General features: G+C 37.6%; 1 protein-coding gene across 1 annotated transcript; it reads right to left on the reverse strand.

The window, feature by feature from the left end:
* Positions 1-249: 249 nt before the first annotated feature.
* On the reverse strand, positions 250-16,166 carry pias4a (protein inhibitor of activated STAT, 4a). Its single transcript, XM_067415959.1, has 11 exons — positions 16,065-16,166; positions 13,725-14,106; positions 13,534-13,618; positions 12,476-12,517; positions 12,294-12,384; positions 12,056-12,184; positions 11,836-11,941; positions 5,479-5,552; positions 5,142-5,302; positions 4,914-5,065; positions 250-2,228 (listed from the first exon to the last, which is right to left on the reverse strand). Exons 1-11 carry the CDS (start codon positions 16,089-16,091, stop codon positions 1,960-1,962), a joined length of 1,518 nt encoding a protein of 505 aa, XP_067272060.1. The 5' UTR covers positions 16,092-16,166; the 3' UTR covers positions 250-1,959.
* Between the last annotated feature and the right edge of the window lie 4,623 nt (positions 16,167-20,789).

Consider the following 20,789-nt stretch of genomic DNA (forward strand, 5'->3'; position numbering starts at 1 on the left):
GGATACAGTACTGAGTATTCAAGTCAGAATTCAGGATTAGTTGGAAACCAAAACCTTTAAAATTGCCACTAGTGAGCTAAGTGCAGTGATTTTTTCTGCAATCTTGGAGGACAAGAAAAGTCCTTTTGCCATTCATCAATATTCATAAATGCAATGAAATTTCCAGATCAGAGATCTGACTGCTTTACATGACCTGAAGGTAATGCACGCAATGCTGGAACCTGGATCGAGAGTCCAGTTTGACTGAGAGGAAAATGTAAAGACAAGTAGAACTAACACGTCATCCCTGAGTCCTCCTCAACAGATCAGCCGCCTGGATGTGCCATTTGTGTTTGGTCGATTAGCGCAAGTTTGATTTCTTTCGAGGTTTAGGTCAAGTCTGTATAGTCCAGACTAAGCGCCCCTATGTTCGCAAATGGCTGAAATTGCACATACACCAGCAGGCCGTGAGAGGACACAGCATTATCTACCATCACAAAGCATCATGCTGGAAACTCATGAAATTGCTGCGAAATGCCTCAAATGCACAAAAAAAAAGCAAACGCAATTCAAATAAGAGGCAAAAACTGTTAAATCAATAAATACTCATTCTGACAACAAATTAAGGAACACATTTAAGAACCGCGCCTGTCACCAAGTCCACAGAACGTCACGCAAATGTTAACACCTCCTCAGCCGGTTGAAATGAACACAAACAACCTCCATACAATGGGTTCAAACAAATCAGCCATGTCTACAATGAAGAGGGAAAAAAAAACCTGTAAAGGGGAGTGAAATTTAAGATATTATGCCAATAACATCACCTCCCCTGCTAGACTAACCTAGTATTTACTACAGTCATGTCTAGAAGAAAAAGAGATCAACTCATTGTCCTCTCCTGAACCTGATTTATCATTCTGCCCTTCCGGTGTAGAATTTCTCAAGTCGTGACTTTAGCAGCCTTGTACGGACCAAAACAACTGAAAGAAAGCATTAAAATGACATTGAGACCTGCAATTTTCTATTAAATGATCAGAAAGAATACATTGCCATTATTACATTGGATATTATACAATATTTACTTGCTGACTAGCATCTCAAAAGGATCACTGATGTCAAAGCATCATTCCCTTTGAATGAAGTGTCGATTTGCGCACCACATTCAGTTAGTTCATGCCAGTTGACTGACAGACTTGACCAGAAACTCGTTGCTAGAGTCAGAATCATTTTAATATGATGCCTAAATGGGCAACCACAAAATAATAAGTAATGCTTGATGCCTCTCCAGTGTTGCTGTACAAGGAAAACAAAAGGGATTGAAAAAACAAAACAAAAAAAATCATGTAAGGGATTCAACACCCTTTCAATAACCCTCTGGTCAAGCCCGCTGTTAGACTGAGGTAGGTTGTCAACTGTGGACAAATTAAAAACAAAATCGAGAGATGGATATTCTTCAGTAATGTCTCCAAATTGCATTGAAACGAACAGCTAATATAAACATCTTATGTGGAGCACTAACAGAAAACGCCTCTGAATAGATTGTAAATGGTTGGATGATAATTACTTCTCGACCAAAAGAAATTAACTTTTTTTGAGATACAGGGCTTTTCTCGTAATAGGCCTAAAACTGGCAAGATCTTAAATTCCCAGGATGGTTAAACCTGTCAGAACACAAAGTGGAGAGGAAATTGAGGAGAATAGAGCAGAATTGAAGGTGGTGTTACTCTTCCATGGTCTTTAAAGGGAGAATACAGTTTTAAGATGCAGTGAATGGCTGGGAATGGCTTTTACGGAGCATCTACGAGTTTGTCAACGCGATACCCGACTGCTCCAGAAGTCAGCAGCGCATGAGTTTGTGTGTCTGTGTGCGTGCATGAGTGTGTATGCATTCGGGAGAGGATACAGGGACATGTTTCTTGAATTTCCAAGGCTTAGATCCCATCTACACCCCCCCCAACAAGTCTAAGTGTCCTGCCAGTCTCAGTATGCGGTGACCAGGTCTTTGTCATAATCGTATCTGCCTCGTTTGGGGGTGGGGCTGTCCTGGCTGTCATCTGTGTCCTCGCTGTCCTCTGCCCCACCCCCTCCTTCTTCCTCCGACGAGTCGTCCAGAGTCAGGTCCACCACTGCTCCACCTCCCGACCCGCCACTGGTGCTGCCGGTTCCTGCCGACGCGCCACCCGATCCAGACTTCCCGGTCTGGTTTGTGCCGCTATGTGCTGGGGAGTGGCCGTTCGCCTCAGGAACACCTTAGACAAGAGATAATTCCCGTTAGATATTTTGCTTTGCTCCAAAATATTACGCAAGTTAAATATATGGACCCTTTTCACAAACTTTGATGATATGTGTCCATAGTTATTAACATAAATTATAGTTTTAATTTTTTTATTAAAGTACATTATAAAGTATAGTGTTGTTATTCTCTTGCCATTCTCTTACAAAAAAAAAAAAAAAAAACTTAAGTCAAGCAACAGCATGGTGTTTCTATTCAGGGTTTTTCCAGATCAAAAATAGTCGTTGGTGGTGGCAGACGAACACGGTCACACACACACACACACACACACACACACACACACACACACACACACACACACACACACACACACACACACACACACACACACACACACACACACACACACACACACACAAAAGTACCCTACCCCTTGAACTTTGAGTCTTATACTGACAATAAATCCCAAATAAATGCTAAGAAACATTTTTTAATATTAACTCATCTATACATATATCACTTTTTTTTCTATGTTAAAAATAAAGAAAATAATAAAAATATTTAAAGTTAGACCCAAAAGGAAATCTCAGGGTACTCAGGACATTCATTCCTTCTGTTTTATGCAATTTCATTAGTATATTGTTAAATACATGCTCTATACTTAGAAAATACATGTAAATTAACCTGTCCTCAGCATCAGGTCACAATCTAAAACTGCCAAACAGAATGTTTAAAAATGCAACAAAAATAATAATAAATTTAAAAAAAACAGACAAATTTAAATTGAAAGGCAGAGTATATCAAACAATGCAAAAAGTACATATTGGAATTATATTTTCCATAAAAATGACAATCAAAATTCCTCCATTTTTTTTTATAATTCTGAATTAATCAGGCAATGTCATGGTCATCTTTAACTCTGAGGACCTCTTTCTTATTTCCTGCTCATTGTGGATCTCAAAGTAGGACACAGTCCTGAAAGTTAAAAAAAAAAAAAATCTACAAACAATGTTAAAGTCTCTGCAGTCAGAGCTTATACACTCAGCTTTACACACCATTACATTCAACCTAACATACAGTTCTTATGAGCTACTGGAGACCCAGAATGACGTACTGTACTGCTAAAAAAGAAAAACAAACTACTGGCAGGATTGTTGTATTAAATTAAATATTAGCTAGTTAGTTGTCTTGTCAATCAGTTGTTGTAACCTTAGTTGGACCTTTGTCAACTCTGTCAGTATTTAACACGGTCAGATGAAGGTTTCTGTTAATTTTGATAAACCTAACCCAGGAAAAAAGTAGAGAATGTATTTTCCCACTCCTCTACTGAACACCATTATTACATAATTGAAGACTTTACTATGTTGTTGGATGGATCAAATTAAAATGGAATGCTTTTTAATGCATCTGATGGAGTTGACCCAAATTAAGTTATGTTAAAGGTAGGGTAGGTAAGAATGATCTCTCTTGCTACCATGGCTAGCGCCCCCTTTGCTAAAGGATCTGCCCACATGCGCGCACCCTAGGAAGAGCAAAAGCATTCAAAATTCACAGTGCAGGGTTTTGCAGTCAGCGAAGGCAAACAATGAAAAAAAGGAAGACAGTACAAGGAAAAAGGCAATGCACAAAAAGTCTTTGGATAAACAAAGATATCAAACGCGAGTAAATATCGGTGTGGCTTTCCAACGATGGAGAACTGAGGGACCTCAAGGGGCTGAAAAACGACTTCTTGATGGCTGTATTTCTGCTGGACAAGTAATCTTTCATTTTGATTATAAATTATTTTGGTTTGTTTTCATGAAGCATGTATCACTAGCACACCTAGCTGCCTAATATAGCATAACATTACTTAGCATAACGTTACAATATTATACACTTAGCCATTAGGAGAGATGATAAATACTCAATATGCTTAGCTCAAGTTGATCGCTGTCGTGTTGAATTGCGCAAAATTTAACTTTAGATAACAAAATGTATGTGTAAAAGCTAGTACACCGCATCCAGGAACTTTTTTTTAAAACTAAGTTAGCTTTAGCTACTACTAATCAACAATGCTTTCATCATGGAAACTCTTACATGCAAAACACAGTATATGTTATGAATCTTACACGAAATTCATCTTCACAGTATAACTGATGTTATTGGGAAAACATGTATCAATGCACTTTTTAGCTTTGCCTTATAAATATAACTAGCTCGTTACCGAATCAAACAAAAATATATTTAAACTTTACCAGTACTGGTATTCTAGCTTGATAGTGAGTATAAAAGACATCTTATTTGTTTATATTCATACTGATAAAGTTAGATTTTTAATTACATGCGATTCTGACATCTACATCCGTCATTACATGCACACCGCTCGCCTGAGGTAAATAATGCGTCTTCCAGCTGAGCGGTTGATGAGTCGTGTTCATGTGTTTTGGGGGCGTGGCTTTGGAAAGAGCCCAGAAGGAAGAAGGTGGAGTGAATGGAAATAATGAGCTGTCTTTAAAACAGTCGTGAGAGGTCTACAGACACTCAAATGTTATACTTTTTTTTTTTTTTTTTAGAGTACTTACATTTTAATTATGTATTGATATACAAAGAAAGTTTAAACAAAATATATTATATTATATATATATATATATATATAAAAATCTAAATTGTGAAAAAAGGGTCCATTGTAAATGCCATTTCAGAAGACAGAAAACCTTCTTACATATATCTACCACCGGATAGTCAGGCGAGCGACTGTTTTCCCGCTCTCTATCCTTCTCTTTTTCATCCCTGATTGGCCTCCATGAGCCGTCAGTCAAATACTCAATCTCCTCCACATCCTCTGGTGTTTCTTTAAGGATCTCGGACAGCAACCTAGAATGGGTCACATTGAGGTGAGTTTTACTGCCAGAACCAGAGAGAAGCAAGAAGTCAGAGTAAGTGTGCTTACCCGTCAATAGTAAGGAGCTCAAATGGAGCAGGTTTGTCGCATACAGGGCAAGTCCATGTGGGTTTCTTTTCATTCATTTGCAGGAAGAAGACAGCGTCAAAACACTGTAGGTGAGCGCAGGTGAGCACTCGACATGGCACTCCAAGTCTCATCTTCACCAGCTGCATTAAAAAAAAGACACTTGTTAGTAGGCTTGCTGTGAAAAATCGGTGCTGCCGTTCAGACACAACACCAGTTACATCACATGTCTACCACAATCCTACTTGTTAGATCTACCAAGACTGCCACGTTGGTTGCAAATATACAAGTACACATAAAAAGAACAGAGGACACTTACAGGGCATATAAGGGACACTCGCAGTCCCGTAGTAGCGATCTCACTCTCAGGATCAAAGCGCAGTTTGTCCTGAACTGTGTTCAAAAAAAAAGTTTCAATAAAATATTGATCCCATGTGTGTATGCATGTTTATATTTTATGTGCGTGTGTATGTATGTATGTATGTATGTATGTATGTATGTACAGTGGGTACAGAAAGTATTCAGACTACCTTAAATTTTTCACTATTATATTGCAGCCATTTGCTAAAATCATTTAAGTTCTTTTTTTCTCATTAATGTACAAACAGCACCCCATATTGACAGAAAAACATAGAATTGTTGACATTTTGCAGATTTATTAAAAAACTGAAGTAATGACATGGTCCTAAGTATTCAGACCCTTTTTTGTTTTTTTATTTTGTTTTTTAAAGCCACAAAATTATTCTAACTGGCCTCTTTGCATTGGATTTCTCTATTTTAACCTTAATTACTACACTAATTGTAATATAAATAATATAAATATTAGAAGAATTTTAGAAGTGGTCATTAATGGACCATAATTATTGCACAAATAGTATTTTGTACCAAAAGATCTCCTCAAAATATTCAATAAATATTACTAAACTAAAATATAGATTATTTAATAACATTTATTTAATTGAAAAATGGTGTACGGTCACATTTGACTATGAAAGTAAGGAATATATCAGGGCTAAATACAAGAGCATAATAGGGGTGTGCATTGGCACTGCCTTCACGATTCGATTCAATTACGATTCACCAGGTAACGATTCAATTCAATTCGATTCTACGATGCATTGCGATGCATCAAAATTCTACTGCACACAAAGCAAATTTTTCGTCAGTCATGAGGCAATACAAGCAGATATTAAACAACAGATTGTATTGGCTGCTATGTGTCTCCTGTATCTTTGACATAAAAGTTATTAAATAAAATAAAATGTAATTAAATAAAATTAAATAAAATGCAATTAACCCTTAAATGCATGACTGTTTCACCAAACATTCTTACATATTCAGGTCGTTAGCGACCCAGATCTATATTTAACATGGATAGACCTCTACCTGTCGTGATAATATATAAAACTCCTGATTTTAGAGTAACAGCTACAGAAGAATAAAATAAAACCTATTTCGTTACCTTTTGGAGCTTGGAAGGATTCAGTTTGAGCAGATGTTTAATACCATCATCATATGACCTCGTCAGAGCTCGTTTACCAGTATATTCAGCATCTGACTCATATTCGCGATCTCATGCATATTCTCCAAACTCATTTTCAACGTCTTCAAAATCAATATTTTGATCACTGACAGCTTCTTGACCTCATCCATCATCAAGAGACAGTGACACTAACATATGATTGTGTTTAATACTTGCTCTCTGAAGTAAATCACCGAGCCATTTCAAGTTTTGCAGATTATAATTATTGTTTCGTTTTCTGTCAGAGGTAACTATGAGTGAAACGTCACTTCATCATTGGGTATCAGACATTGCCACCTTGTGGAATAAAGGTGAATTGCGCCGTATTTCGTCATTATAGATTAATTTATTATTGTGCAAAAAATATATACGAACAATCCTACACACCTCGGGTCGTTAGAGCGTTTTTAATAACCCGTCTATCGCGGTCATCTCCCTCCGCCTTAGCCATCTTCCTTGTTGTTGTTGTTATTCTCCCGGAAGTATTTGAAACTTCACAACTTTATCGTCCGCCAGAAAATAAACAGTGACATAATCGATTATGGCACTTTGCCGCATCGATGCTGAATCGTTCATGCCCCGCATCGCGATGCATTGCCGAATCGATTATTGTTGACACCCCTAGAGCATAACATTACAATGTTGCTCTCCATTTTAAATGCAGTTGATGTAATAATCAATGCACACTATGCTGTACTGTTTACCAAAAATTGCTGCAAATACCTGTATAGTGAAGCTGTTGTCTATTCCAGTGTTTCCCAACCTTTTTTCAGTCATGGCACCCTTTGAAAATTTTCACAATTTTGTGGCACCCCCTCGCATAAGTTACGCCAGGGGTGTAACGGTACACATTGCTCACAGTTCGCTTTGTATCCCAGTTTTAGGTTCACGGTTTGAGTACAGTTCGGAATTTGCTATGTTCAGGGGAAAAAAAGACTACTGTCAAATGAAAATAAAGAAAATAAGAACAAATAACTTAAATATAAGCAGCAGCACAAATAAACAGTGGTGGGCTGTCAGGGCCAGCAGGGCCTTCTCTGGTGGCCCTGGCAAAATCTAATATATATATATATATATATATATATATATATATATATATATATATATATATATATATATATATATAGTTACGTGGGTCATTAGCCAATCAAAATTTGATGTGTAGTGATAGAACGGCCCAGAGGCCCAGCGATGTGTCGGTGTGCTACCCCCTGATGATGTCATCAGCCGTCTGAACTTTTCGCGGATTATGAGAATTCTGTGTGAAATAAACTATGGCCGCCGCGGATGACGGGCTGCGTGCGAATGATCGATCCTGATGTCAAGCCGGTAATGTTAGCTAACAAGCGGTGTTTTTTCTGTTTCTTTGGATGTTCTGTTGGTCCGTATTTTTGTTTGTATAAGAGTATTTGTGCCAGCTGTTTTTGATTCTTTTCACCATTTGCCTAAACGGTGACACGTGAGTGCAGTATCATCAATAAATAGTCAAATTGCCTTTTTGTCTCGCGTGTACTTTTTGCTTGCCCCCTTCCCAACGAACACTATGAAAGCAAAGTTCGTAGTAGTATTGCGTACAGTGCATTATTGTATTTTGCGTGTGTGTGTGTGTATTATGACACACAAGAGAGGGTGAAATATGAGGACATTGGCCATGTCTCTTTTCTAAATGCTTATAAATCATACAGGATGAGGTTTTTTTTAGAAAGTAAAAATGCAGAATGTTTCCTGTGATGGGTAGGTTTAGGGGCAGTGGAAGTGTAAGGGGATAGAAAATACGGTTTGTACAGTATAAAAACCATTACGCCTATGGAATGTCCCCATATGTCACAAAAACAAACGTGTGCGTGTGGGGGTGTGTGTGTTGTTATGGCGACGGCGTGGGGCTTGTTGATCGTGTGTGTGTGTGTGTGTGTGTGTGTGTGTGTTGTTATGGCGTGGGGCGTGTTGATCGTTAGTGAAGGCCCTGACTGAAACCCCACGGTACGCTACTGCAAATAAATACTATTGAGCAAAGATAAGAATGAAATAAACAATGCTTTTCAGGTGGGTCTAACATTAGTTTTTAGGTAGAGAAATGGAATAAAGTAATCAAATGTAAAATAACTACATATTTTATATTTAAATATTTAAAGTTTAAATTAAAAATGAATCCTTATTTAACGTACAAAAGCTATTCATTCAAGAGCAGTGAGTGATGTCTATATCTTTTGTTTGACATTAAACAGACAGCAGTAACTGTTACTGCCACTTTAAGACCTAATGCAAGGATAGTCGTCGTCTTTTTTGTATAAAGTTCACTTAAGGCATATACAGAGTAGGCTACCGACTATGTCTTGGATACTCATCAAGATGGACATTTTGACATACTTCTTATGGGAGTTTGTCCGTTCAAGCGCAGGATTTGAAAGATACTTCAATATTTGCGCGCTGTGAGACGAGTCCGCGCTTTGGGACGACTGCACAGAGACAGATCTTCTCACTGATCATGTCTTATGGCGAATATACCCGGGTGATGATGGCGAAAACAGCTGTTATATTCGGACATACAGCAGCACTCGCATACATTGAACACAGTTTACAAAGAGAGACCGTTTTGCCCACGTTTTTCTTTTATTATCGCTGTTGTTGTAATGTATAACTGAGGAGCCAGCATGTGTATCCATAAACAGAAACATACATAAAGCATTATTTTCAAGTTACAACCCATATTAAAGATGCATCATCAGATGTGAGATAAACCGCGGTGCAAGTGTGTGCTGGCACCTTTTACACGGCACCCCTGCTCACGGCAACCCGGTTGGGAAACACTGGTCTATTCAAATGTATTGATTGACACAGTGTTTGTTTAGAACTCTTGAGAGCGACGTGACCACGCGCGTGAAGAACTGCAGTGAGACAAACGCATGTCGCAACTCTGTTATTCAACTTCTCTGGTTTTAAATGTTATGTCACGCTAAATGCGGCAAAATGCAACAATACTTGTTTAAGACTTACGGCCAAATGCAACGCACCGAGTGTGTGTGTGTGAGTGAATGAGTGAGTGAGTGAGTAAGAGATTTGCAAGAGGCGGAGGGAGAACTAAGGAATCCAGCTGAAAGGATATGCGTGCGTCTTTTAAATAGCGTAAAAATGAATGAATGACGAAGCAATATGCGGGGGACCGGTGTTGATTCTGTGGCGGTCCGCCACAAATTAGTCTATGTGTAGGAAACATGTCAATTCTGTCAATATGGGGTGCTGTGTGTATATTAATGAGAAAAATGAACTTAAATGATTTTAGCAAATGGCTGCAATATAACAGAGTGAAAAATGTAAGGGGGTCTGAGTACATATATATATACATATATATATATATATATATACATATATATATATATATATATATATATATATATATATATACACACACACGCTTACATATACATACACTCTAAAGGATAGACCTAAAGGATTTTTAGGAACACCTGGTAAATTTTTCATTAATGCAATTATCTTAACAAACCAATCACATGGCAGTCAATGCATTTAGGAGTGTGGCCCTGGTCAAGACAATCTCCTGAACTCCAAACTGAATGCCAGAATGGGAAAGAAAGATGATTTAAGCAATTGAGCGTGGCATGGTTGTTGGTGCCAGACGCATTTGAGTATTTCACAATCTGCTCAGTTCCTGGGATTTTCACGCACAACCATTTCTTGGGTTTACAAAGAATGGTGTGAAAAGGGAAAAACATCCAGTATGCGGCAGTCCTGTGGGCGAAAATGCCTGGTTGATGCTCGAGGTCAGAGGAGAATGGGGTGACTGATTCAAGCTGATAGATGAGCAACTTTGACTGAAATAACCACTCGTTACAAGCGAGGTATGCAGCAAAGCATTTGTGCAAGCACCTTGAGGTGGATGGGCTTCAACAGCAGAAGACCCCACCGGGTACCACTTATCTCCACTACAAATAAGAAAAAGAGGCTACAATTTGCACAACCTCACCAAAATTGGACAGTTGAAGACTGGAAAAATGTTGCCTGGTCTGATGAGTTGATTTCTGTTGAGACATTCAGATGGTAGAGTCAGAATTTAGTGTAAACCGAATGAGAACATGGATCCATCATGCCTTGTTACCACTGTGCAGGCTGGTGGTGGTGGTGTAATGGTGTGGGGGGTGTTTTCTTGGCACACTTTAGGCCCCTTAGTGCCAATTAGGCATAATTTATATGCCACGGCCTACCTGAGCATTGTTTCTGACCCATCCATCCCTTTATGACCACCATGTATCCATCCTCTGATGGCTACTTCCAGCAGGATAATGCACCATGTCACAAAGCTTGAAAACTTTTCAAATTGGTTTCTTGAACATGACAATGAGTTCACTGTACTAAAATAGCCCCCACAGTCACCAGATCTCAACCCAATAGAGCATTTTTGGAATGTGGTGGAACGGGAGCTTCTTGCCCTGGACGTGCATCCCACAAATCTCCATCAACTGCAGGATGATATCCTATTAATATGGGCCAAGATTTCTAAAGAATGCTTTCAGCACCTTGTTGAATAATGTTCTGAAGGCGAAAGGGGGTCAAACACAGTATTAGTTTGGTGTTCCTAATAATCCTTGAGGTGAGTGTGTATATATATATATATATATATATATATATATATATATATATATATATATATATATATATATATATATATACACATACATACATACACACGATAAAATGTTTTAAAAGAAAAAAAAGCCAAGGCTGCATCTGTTTTTAAATACAGGAAAAACTGTAATTTTAAATTGTGATATTTCACAATATTACTTTTATTTTTGAATATATTTTAATATAATTAACCTTCAGAAATAATTCAATCAAACAGCATTTATTTAAAATAATTATTTTGTAACATAAAAAGTCTGTCACTTTAATGCTCTTGCAGAAACAAAAGTTTATATCTTTCAAACTAAATATAAATATATTACTTAAGGTTATAAATGCAATGAAAAACACTTTTGTTGTGATACATATTTAAAAATAATAAAATAATCCAAAAGCTACAACAATTCAAAGTTACAATAGTTAAGTCAAATGTTTTGTTTTTACTTATTTCATGTCAGGGTTTCAAGCATAACCTCACCATGACGCAATATGTTTGGTTATGGCAACAAAACTTACTGCGTTCGCGACAACGATCAGGACTCTCGACTGAGCAATGCTTCAGTTGGTTAAAGAGCTCTCCAGATGTGAACACCCTCACCAGATACACTGCCACAGAGTACCGCTGCATCCAAAACACAGCGGTTAGCAACAACACACTCAACTGTGCCTAAACCAAGTATTCTTTTCTCACAAATGAGGATATAAGAAAACAGCTCTTTGTATCAAGTCTCTGTACCTTTCCAAAGTTGCCCCATGTGATGGTGACTCTGTTAGTGACTGTGGAGAGGTGTAACCAGGGCGTGATGTTGACGGGTCGACAGGGCCGACGCGGCTCAACACCCGGTTTATTGGAGGGATAGTATCCCTGAACGAACAGAAATAAAATGTAATTTACAGCAACACAAGATATATAGCATTTAGATTTATTATTATCCTTCCTGTTCTTTCAGCCTAATTAACATCACATCACTTACCGGTACATGACAGTAGGACTGATTCACTTTCACAGCAATATTAGGAGGATACTGGTCCTCCTGAACACCGATAGAGTCTGTGTAGCAGATTCTAGGGGAAGAAAAGAGCATGTTGGCATGCAGAAAATGCTTCTCTGACACCAAAACTTGACTTACCAACAAGATTTAGCTGAAAGACGTACCTGAGAACCACCTGAACTGATTTCATTCCTGGGCGAAGTTCACTGTTAATGTACAGGCACAAACATTTTTATGAGTACATAAAATTGCAGATATTTAGTATTCTTTTTGTATTTTAAGTAGTGCTGTCTAATCAATCAATCACATCCTAAATAAGAGTTTGTGTTTACATAATATGTGTGTGTACCATGTATAATTATTATGTATATTTGAACACACACACTTTTATATTTTGGAAATATTTGCATGTATATACTGCAAGTATAATTTTTATATAATATTATATATAAAACTATAAAAATGTTCTCTTAAATATATACATGCATGTGTATGTATGTATATATATATATATATATATATATATATATAATTATACACAGTACACACATATATTACTTAAACAAACTAGTATTTTGGATGCAATTAATCATGGTTAGTCAATTTAAAGTAAATAATAAAATAGTTAAGCCATGTAGATTCATTGGTTGATATTTGTCCATTTTGAGACCATCTACGTGAATCAATAATAATGGACACTGAATAATGTATAATATACGCAAGTTTTAGCTTTGTGTGTGTGTGTGTGCATTTGTGGAATTGTGTCTGTTTAAACAGTAAAAATAACTTATGAATACCAGAAAGTATAAAATAAAATACAATAAAAAAGTAATGTTTTGCTTTATATGCATTCTTCTCCAGCAAAAAGATGTTTATGAATTTATATACTCAATTTCCATTTTATTCAATTTTATTGCCAATTTTAAAACAATTCTGGTACAGTAAACCTTTAAAGACAACTGTAAATATTAGTGTGCCACCCTATTATTATAATTTAAAAAAAAAAGTATAATCCTTATTAGGCCATGATTAACTAAAATGTAGCCAAATGAATGAACAATGGGCTTCTGTGACAATATGCTCTACACACTCATAATCCACACAGGCCTGCTAATTTTCTATCATTAAATTCCATTACATGTAAATGTACATTTCTTAAATATCATTTATTGATCATCGGTTAACTGCTTAATAAAGCTGCCAGTTTGACTGCACTTCTTACCTGGAGTTCCGGATCTGCTCCACTTGGTTTGGTGTTAATTCAAAAACACACTGACTCTCTTGCAGCTTCTCACTGTTCTGAGCGACTGCAAAGAGTGACAAAAACAGAATTATCTCACTGACTGACTTCCTCATCGGCTAGGCACACCTCTTATAATTGGCCTATTATTTATTCATGATAATGGGACTCACTTAGTTCTGTGGGTGGCAACAGCGTTTCTAAGTTGTGGTAGAACGGCAGGGGCACCAGTTTAACTTCGGCCGCTGGAGGCGGCACCGGTTTGGGAATGCCGTTGAGGTAGTCTGTTCCCTGGGCCGTGCCTCTGGGCGAGGAGTTGAGGGCAGGGTAGGTTACTGGCACGGAGTCCGGGCGTCGGGCAGCCAGCCAGGCCGAGGCTTTGGGGAAGCGCGTCTCGTAGAGCTGTCGGACGTTCTTTAGCAGCTCTGGACTGTATTCGGTCTGCACGAGCCGAAGAGCTCTTCCCACTAAGTCCTGCTTCAACCCGCTTTTACTGCGGCCCATGGAGGCCAGCAGCGTCTGCAGATCAGACACCCGGAAACTCTTTACCATGTTCTGGCAAGAATGAGAAATGAATTAATGAAAGTGATGTAAGAAACAAAAAAAACAACAACAAAAAAAAACAGTTGTTAATGAAGTGTGCTGCATAAAGTTTAATATCTGGGTTGTTAACCCTAAAGGTTGTTGGTTCAATTCCTAAAAGGGAACAATTCAAGAACCATGCCCTTGAGTCCTTTCAAAGTAAAGGCCTTACAGCAAGCTTGAATGTTCGGTCCTATTTTTGCATGCAATTTGTCTGTTCAAACCAATGCCACAAAAAGTGGCAGACAGGCTGAATGAGCATGCTAATTCACTCTCTGACACTAGGTGGTGTTAGAAAAGCAGAGATACAGTGGTTAACCTACACTAAGCAATGCTGAGCAACTTTCTGTTTTATGTAACAGCAGCAGCTCTAAGCATGTGACCAAAAGCTCAAAGCTCATTGGTTGGCCAGTTCTTCACAGCCCGATGGAAAAGACTGTTTGGAAAAAACGTTTCAGTGACAGCATGTGAACGACGGTCTTAATAAACACGGTCAAGCCACAATATGTCATTTTTCGCAACTAGAGGTTGCTTAAAACAAAGGTGTAGCTTGCCTTGAAGTAAGCTAGATCGATATTAGGCATGGTAAAACATGTTACTCGCAGTAAATCAAGAAAACTAGATTTAAACAATAAGACTAACTGTGTTGAGCCATATAACATTAACGATTAATTTTCTGTCGATTAATGTATCCAAACAGTTGCTCACCTGTCTAATAAAACAGATCACATATTAAAGGGTCTTTGGTGCGTCCATGTTTTCGGAAATTGAAGTTAACATAGGCATGATGCCATTGCTAGGAATCCTGGTTAAAATAGCTTATTTCTGTGAATTTAAACATTCTTGGAAACATTTGGGATCATGTAAGTACACTAGTCAAAAAAATATATCACAAAAAATTACATATTGTGCCTTTAACAACTGTTTATCTCACAGAATGTCAGCACCAATATTGATTTTGTTGTGAACAGGCCTAAAGACATGTAAACTCTAGTAATTCCAGGGATATTTTCCCTATACAACATAAAGATGCTTTGGATTAAAGCATCTTCTAAATATTCATATTTGCTAAAACTTTAGATTACTTTTTATTAAGTTGTTTATATAACACGAACATTGTTTTGAATTTTTCAATTTGTTGCAAAAGACATCCCTTATGCTACTAAATGACCTCGATCTCTAGTTTACTATGACTGAACCCATACAGGCCGATGACACTCCATATAAACAATACACAGAACAGGTAAAACAATGAGGTTCCCCTAAGGATTATTTGTAATCATCCAGTAGTAATGTATATCAGCATGAAATGCGAATATCTGCTGATATTCACTAGTAGTGACTAGAGACACTGCACAAAAGAAAATGATACATCTTGTCAAGCAACCCACATGCATCAATTGTGCATGTGACTACATTAACATGGACCACTTCAAAGTAGTTGCAAACTTATTTTCAATTTTGTTATTTTTCACAACTACATAGAAAAAAGTCCGTATTGCTTGATATATGAAAAGCTATGGACTGTTTTGTTTTGCATTTTGCAGACTAATCATTCATTTCCACAGGCAGCGCGCCCCCGCGCGCGCGCACAGGAACACTAACGTTAGCTGTGTTTCAAAGCCTGGTGAAATGTCTACCCAGACTGCTTTTTGAGCATCAAATGAACATTCAGAACGTTGAAACATTCGAAGCGAACGTTAGAACGCGCCAAATATGCCGGCTACATAGACAGCTTACTAGGTTAAGACATAACCATTCACACACACACATATATACAAATTGCCAACGCACTTTACAGACTCCCAATTGTCCTGTGTGAGCACAAAATACCATATTATGGAATTAAACTCAAGTTGTTTTAATAGACACCGCCTCTAACTCGAATTGCTCCTTTTACTTTCACTATTTTTAAAATTTCATCTACTCACCATCGCTTCTACCAGTTCGGCCGCCATCTTCGCACAGCAGCCCCGCGAGAGCCTGAAGCGAAAGGCGGCAGCTGACCAATGAGAAGCCGAGAAGGCGTTCGATGACCGCCGCCGGTGCCCAATCAGCGCGGCGGACTGTCCATAAGTAGGCGGGGTCGTTTGAGAAGAGGCGTGACGGTGAGCTTTAAAAGGGACAGTACAGTCAAAAAAGAAAACTTGAAGCAAGGTCTACCATTTCTGATAGGCCTCTGGTGCTTGTAAACCTACCCACCGTCGCCTGAACTTCACAGTCTGATTTGCCCACTTTAATAGTCTGGCGTGAGAGCAAAAGCACATTGCATTTTGCATTCAGATGTGATGTGAGAGGTGGGTTTCCCGCGACAAGTGGAAGAGGAGCGCATGGCTGCATCCGATCCATTCCGCATGGAAAAATCCATTTCATGAGTTGTAAAAAGCCGTGATATTGAGGACTGAATGCTTTGTGTAATTTCAGCCTTCAAATGACTACAAGCACACTAAAACAATTCATAAATATATTCAAAAGCGCATCGCGTTTAAAATGTGTTGTAACATATAATACAACGAGAATACTTGGTCATTAAGGAAAATTGGGTAGACTAGTCTGGAAAATCTACAAGACACTGAATCCACAATCCTCAGGGAACTCCATGCCATGTTTCTCTTTATTGTATGTGGTGGGGGAGGGGAAGCAGAGAATGTTTGAGAACAATTTGCTGAGGTAAATATCATGCGTGATAAGCAGAACCAGAAAAAATACAGGTAGGCCTACATTGTTTATTACACACGTGAAAGAAAGAAAAAACCTAAATAACTTAATCAAATACACATATAGCCTACTTATGATTAGACCACGATTAGCTGGTCTCAAGTCATACAATAACCTCACATTATTTTGAAAAAAGAGAGTAAAGCTTAGCCTCATATATTTATATTCTGTGAAACACAAATAAAGTTGTTATAGGCAGAATTAAAGCCTCGTTAACCTTTCACTTTCATTGTGCTGAAAACATACAATGCAAATCAATGGTGACTGAGTCTTTTTGTATAACGTTAAATATTTTTGTGTTTGGTTTGTTTAAACAACATAAAGGTGATTTAAAAAGATGACAGAATTTGTATTATTGGTGAACTCTTTCTTTAAGAAAACCGCATGTTAATGCTCTTTCCTAGCACAGGATGGCGCTGCTGTTTAACAATGATTTGCTGTTTTTAAAAAGTTGTCTCTTTAAATGTGGCTGCGTTTTAAGGAACTTATGTGAAATAAGATAAATAAATAAATCCAAAACAATAAGCAAAGAAAATTTACAGATTTACTAATTTAGGATGACAATCACAGTCATTCTGATTAACCACAAACCAGGAAAACAAATGAAATAAAATCCGGTTTGGCTCAATTGAAGAACCAGTTGCAAAAGTCACCCCAGGGTTATTTAAGACATTGATCTGCAAAGCTGACAGTGATTGTATTCCACCTGTTCCCTCCCACAAAATCTATGGTAACTCACTTCCCATGAGAATAACTTCAGAATGTTCTTTCTAGGGAATATTCAAGGATGAAGATATGTTAAAGATACAGGGTAATGTTTCTTTTAGTATATTTTAGTTAAGCAGGTAGAAATCAGTAAAGATATTTTTTTTTTAATTCAGATTTATTTTTATATAATTACATAAAATATAATAATAACTTCTGTAAAATGGTTGCATGTGAAGAAAAAAAGTAAAAGTATTTTATAGATCCTTGACATTGACATGAACAGAACTGTCTTTGTAGGTTTAAATTGTCATGTTAAAAGCTTAGAAAAGACCAATCATTTAGTGCGGCTCTTTGAATCTTTTCCTTTTATTTTCTTAAGCTGATATATGTGTATTAAATGAGATTGACATTACAGTACTGCATATAGCAGATACACTGATCAGACATAACATTATGATATACTAATATTGTATTGACCCTTTTGCTGCCAAAACAGCCCTGACCCTTTGAGGCATTGACTCCTCTAGACCCCTTATGGTGTGCTGTGGTATTTGGCACCATGATGTTAGCAGCAGATCCTTTAAGTCCTTTAAGTTGTGAGGTGGTGCCTCTATGGATCGGACTTGTTTGTTCAGCACATCCCACAGAGGCTCGACTGGATTGAGATCTGGGGAATTTGGAGGCCAAGTCAACACCTCAACTCCTCAAACCTTTCCTGAACCATTTTTGCTTTGTGGCAGGCCACTTTATCCTGCTGAAAGAGGCCACAGCCACCAGGGAATACGGTTTCCATGAAAGGGTTTACATGGTCTGCAACAACGCTTAGATAGGCGGTACATGTCAAGGTAAAATCTACATTGATGGCAGGACTCAAGGTTTCTCAGCAGAACATTGCCCAAAGCATCACTCTGCCTCCGCCGGCTTGCCTTCTTCCCATAGTGCATCCTGGTGCCATGTGTTCCCCAGGTAAGCGACACACAAACCCACCGATTGGTATATATGGAAGTGTGTCTACATGTTTTTCTATCAGGGTGAGGACTTCAACCTGAATGAACACAGACTCATGGGGACTTGTGTAAGTTGAAGTCCCCATGAGGAAACAAGCTTATAAATCATACAGAATCAGTTTTTTGAAAATGTAAAAAAGGGAGAAAGATTTGTGTGATGGGTAGGTTAGGGTTAGTATAAGAGGGCACAGTTTTAGCAGTATAAAAACCATCACGTCTATGGAGAGTCCCAACAAAGATAATAGACCAGACATGTGTGCGGTCGGGTTAATCCTACATTATAGGGGCAAAAGGTCCCCAATGATGGCAATATCCAAAACTTTTGTCCTTGTGGGGTTTATTTTTGGTCCCCATGAGAAAAACAGCTTATAATTTACAGCAAGTGATGTTTTTCACACACAAAACAAAGAATGCAGAGAGTTTTCTGTGATAGGTAGGTTAGGGGTAGGGAAAGTCCCCATAAACCATGGAAACCCAACATGTGTGTGTTCTTACAGTTATTTTAAGTCAAATATGCACATGAGTCATAGTGATATGCTAGCCCTCATGTCCAAATGCTCCAACTCTCCTACCTTTTGAGTGAAGACATTGCGTCCCAGTAATATCATTGGCCACTCTAGTGTCAGGTCAACAACACACAAACAACTACACTAACAGTGGCTTTAACAGGAACACAGTTTCACATGTAATCCAATCACTACCTTTATAAGACCTAATGAACTAATTGACAAAGTCTTTTAGGACACTCATTTGGATAATCTGAAACCAATACAACATGCTTGTTTGTTCACATAAGAACTCTTGTAAATGACTCCAGGCAAAATGACAACATGACTTTTTATTGGCCAAGTAAAAAAAAAAAATCTTGGTGCATATGTTGACAGTTTAACACTTAATAAATAAAACAAATACAAATAAATGCAAGAGCAAAAGGGAAAAATAAAGTCAGTATTGTATTTATGTTATCTGAAACCAATAATGAGTTACTTCACAATCCCATCTCACTTCTGTGTGTTGATCTGTTATGCAATGTCCTGTGTGGACTGTGAGTCTTAAATCTCAAAATAATTTGTAAAATTAGCACCAGGGCCTACAGGAGCCACGCTCGGGTAAATGACAAAAGCTGACTTAACCTGACATAATGCATTTTACTTTAAACATAAAACATAATGCCAGGTGACTAGTTTCCGATTCCGAGGCAGTGTCACGACAAATCGGGTCCTCCCTTGAAATCAGGTGTTCCCAAACTGTTAGTTTGTATTAAGGTGAGTACATATAAGGTAAGTTTGATGAAATAGTTGGACATTTAAAATGTAATTTTACACATAATTACATTAAAGATGACTGAGAATATATGTAGGGTAAGTACAAAAGTGTTTAAAGCTATCAGGCTAAACGCTTCTGAATCTGTATGCTATGTTAGTATAAGTTAACTAATACAGACATAAAAACAGCATCTATAATAATATGATTTTATAGGATTTATAATCAAGTCAACTTTATTTATATAGCACTTTTACAATGACGATTGTTTCAAAGCAGCTTCACAGTGTTAAACAGAAAAATATTGCAACAAAATTTGATTTGCCTGTACAGTTGTTCTGGAGAAAATGTTTATGTTATCAGCTCATTTCAATTTATCATATAGCGACAATGTGGGAAGATCAGTAATAAAGTTGATACAGTTTATTTAAACTGTAAAAAAAAAAAAAAAAAACATCAAACATTTGTAGTTGGCCAATTTGAATTTCAGTTAATTAAATTGCATCAATTCACAGAAATTAAATTTGGCCAACTGAAAAATTTAGATGTGATCAGTCACTAGAAAATGTTCAATTGGGGCCTGAATTTTTTTTCACAGTGTAATACATTTTATTTGGATATTTAGTTGAAAACTTAAGTTGAATTTTAGTGTTCTCAACTGAGCAAGCCAAGACAAACACGACAGTGAACCAAAACTCCATCAGGGCATGATGGAGAATAATGAACCTTGGGAGAAACCAGACTCAGTCAAGGTGTCAGTTCTCCTCTGGCCTATTAACAAACAGTATGATTATTATTCTGGCAACCTTAGAGGTCAGAAATCATATTAGATCAGAATATTCTAAAGTTCGGGGGATCACGCAAGAGACAGGTTTATTGAGGATGATGTGTCGATTACACAAGAGTATGAATATTTGAAGGATTAGAGTCATCGCGTTGGTGACGGGTTCATTTAGGATG

This window comes from Pseudorasbora parva, chromosome 14 (assembly GCF_024679245.1).
Source record: "Pseudorasbora parva isolate DD20220531a chromosome 14, ASM2467924v1, whole genome shotgun sequence".
Taxonomy (NCBI): Eukaryota; Metazoa; Chordata; class Actinopteri; order Cypriniformes; family Gobionidae; genus Pseudorasbora; species Pseudorasbora parva.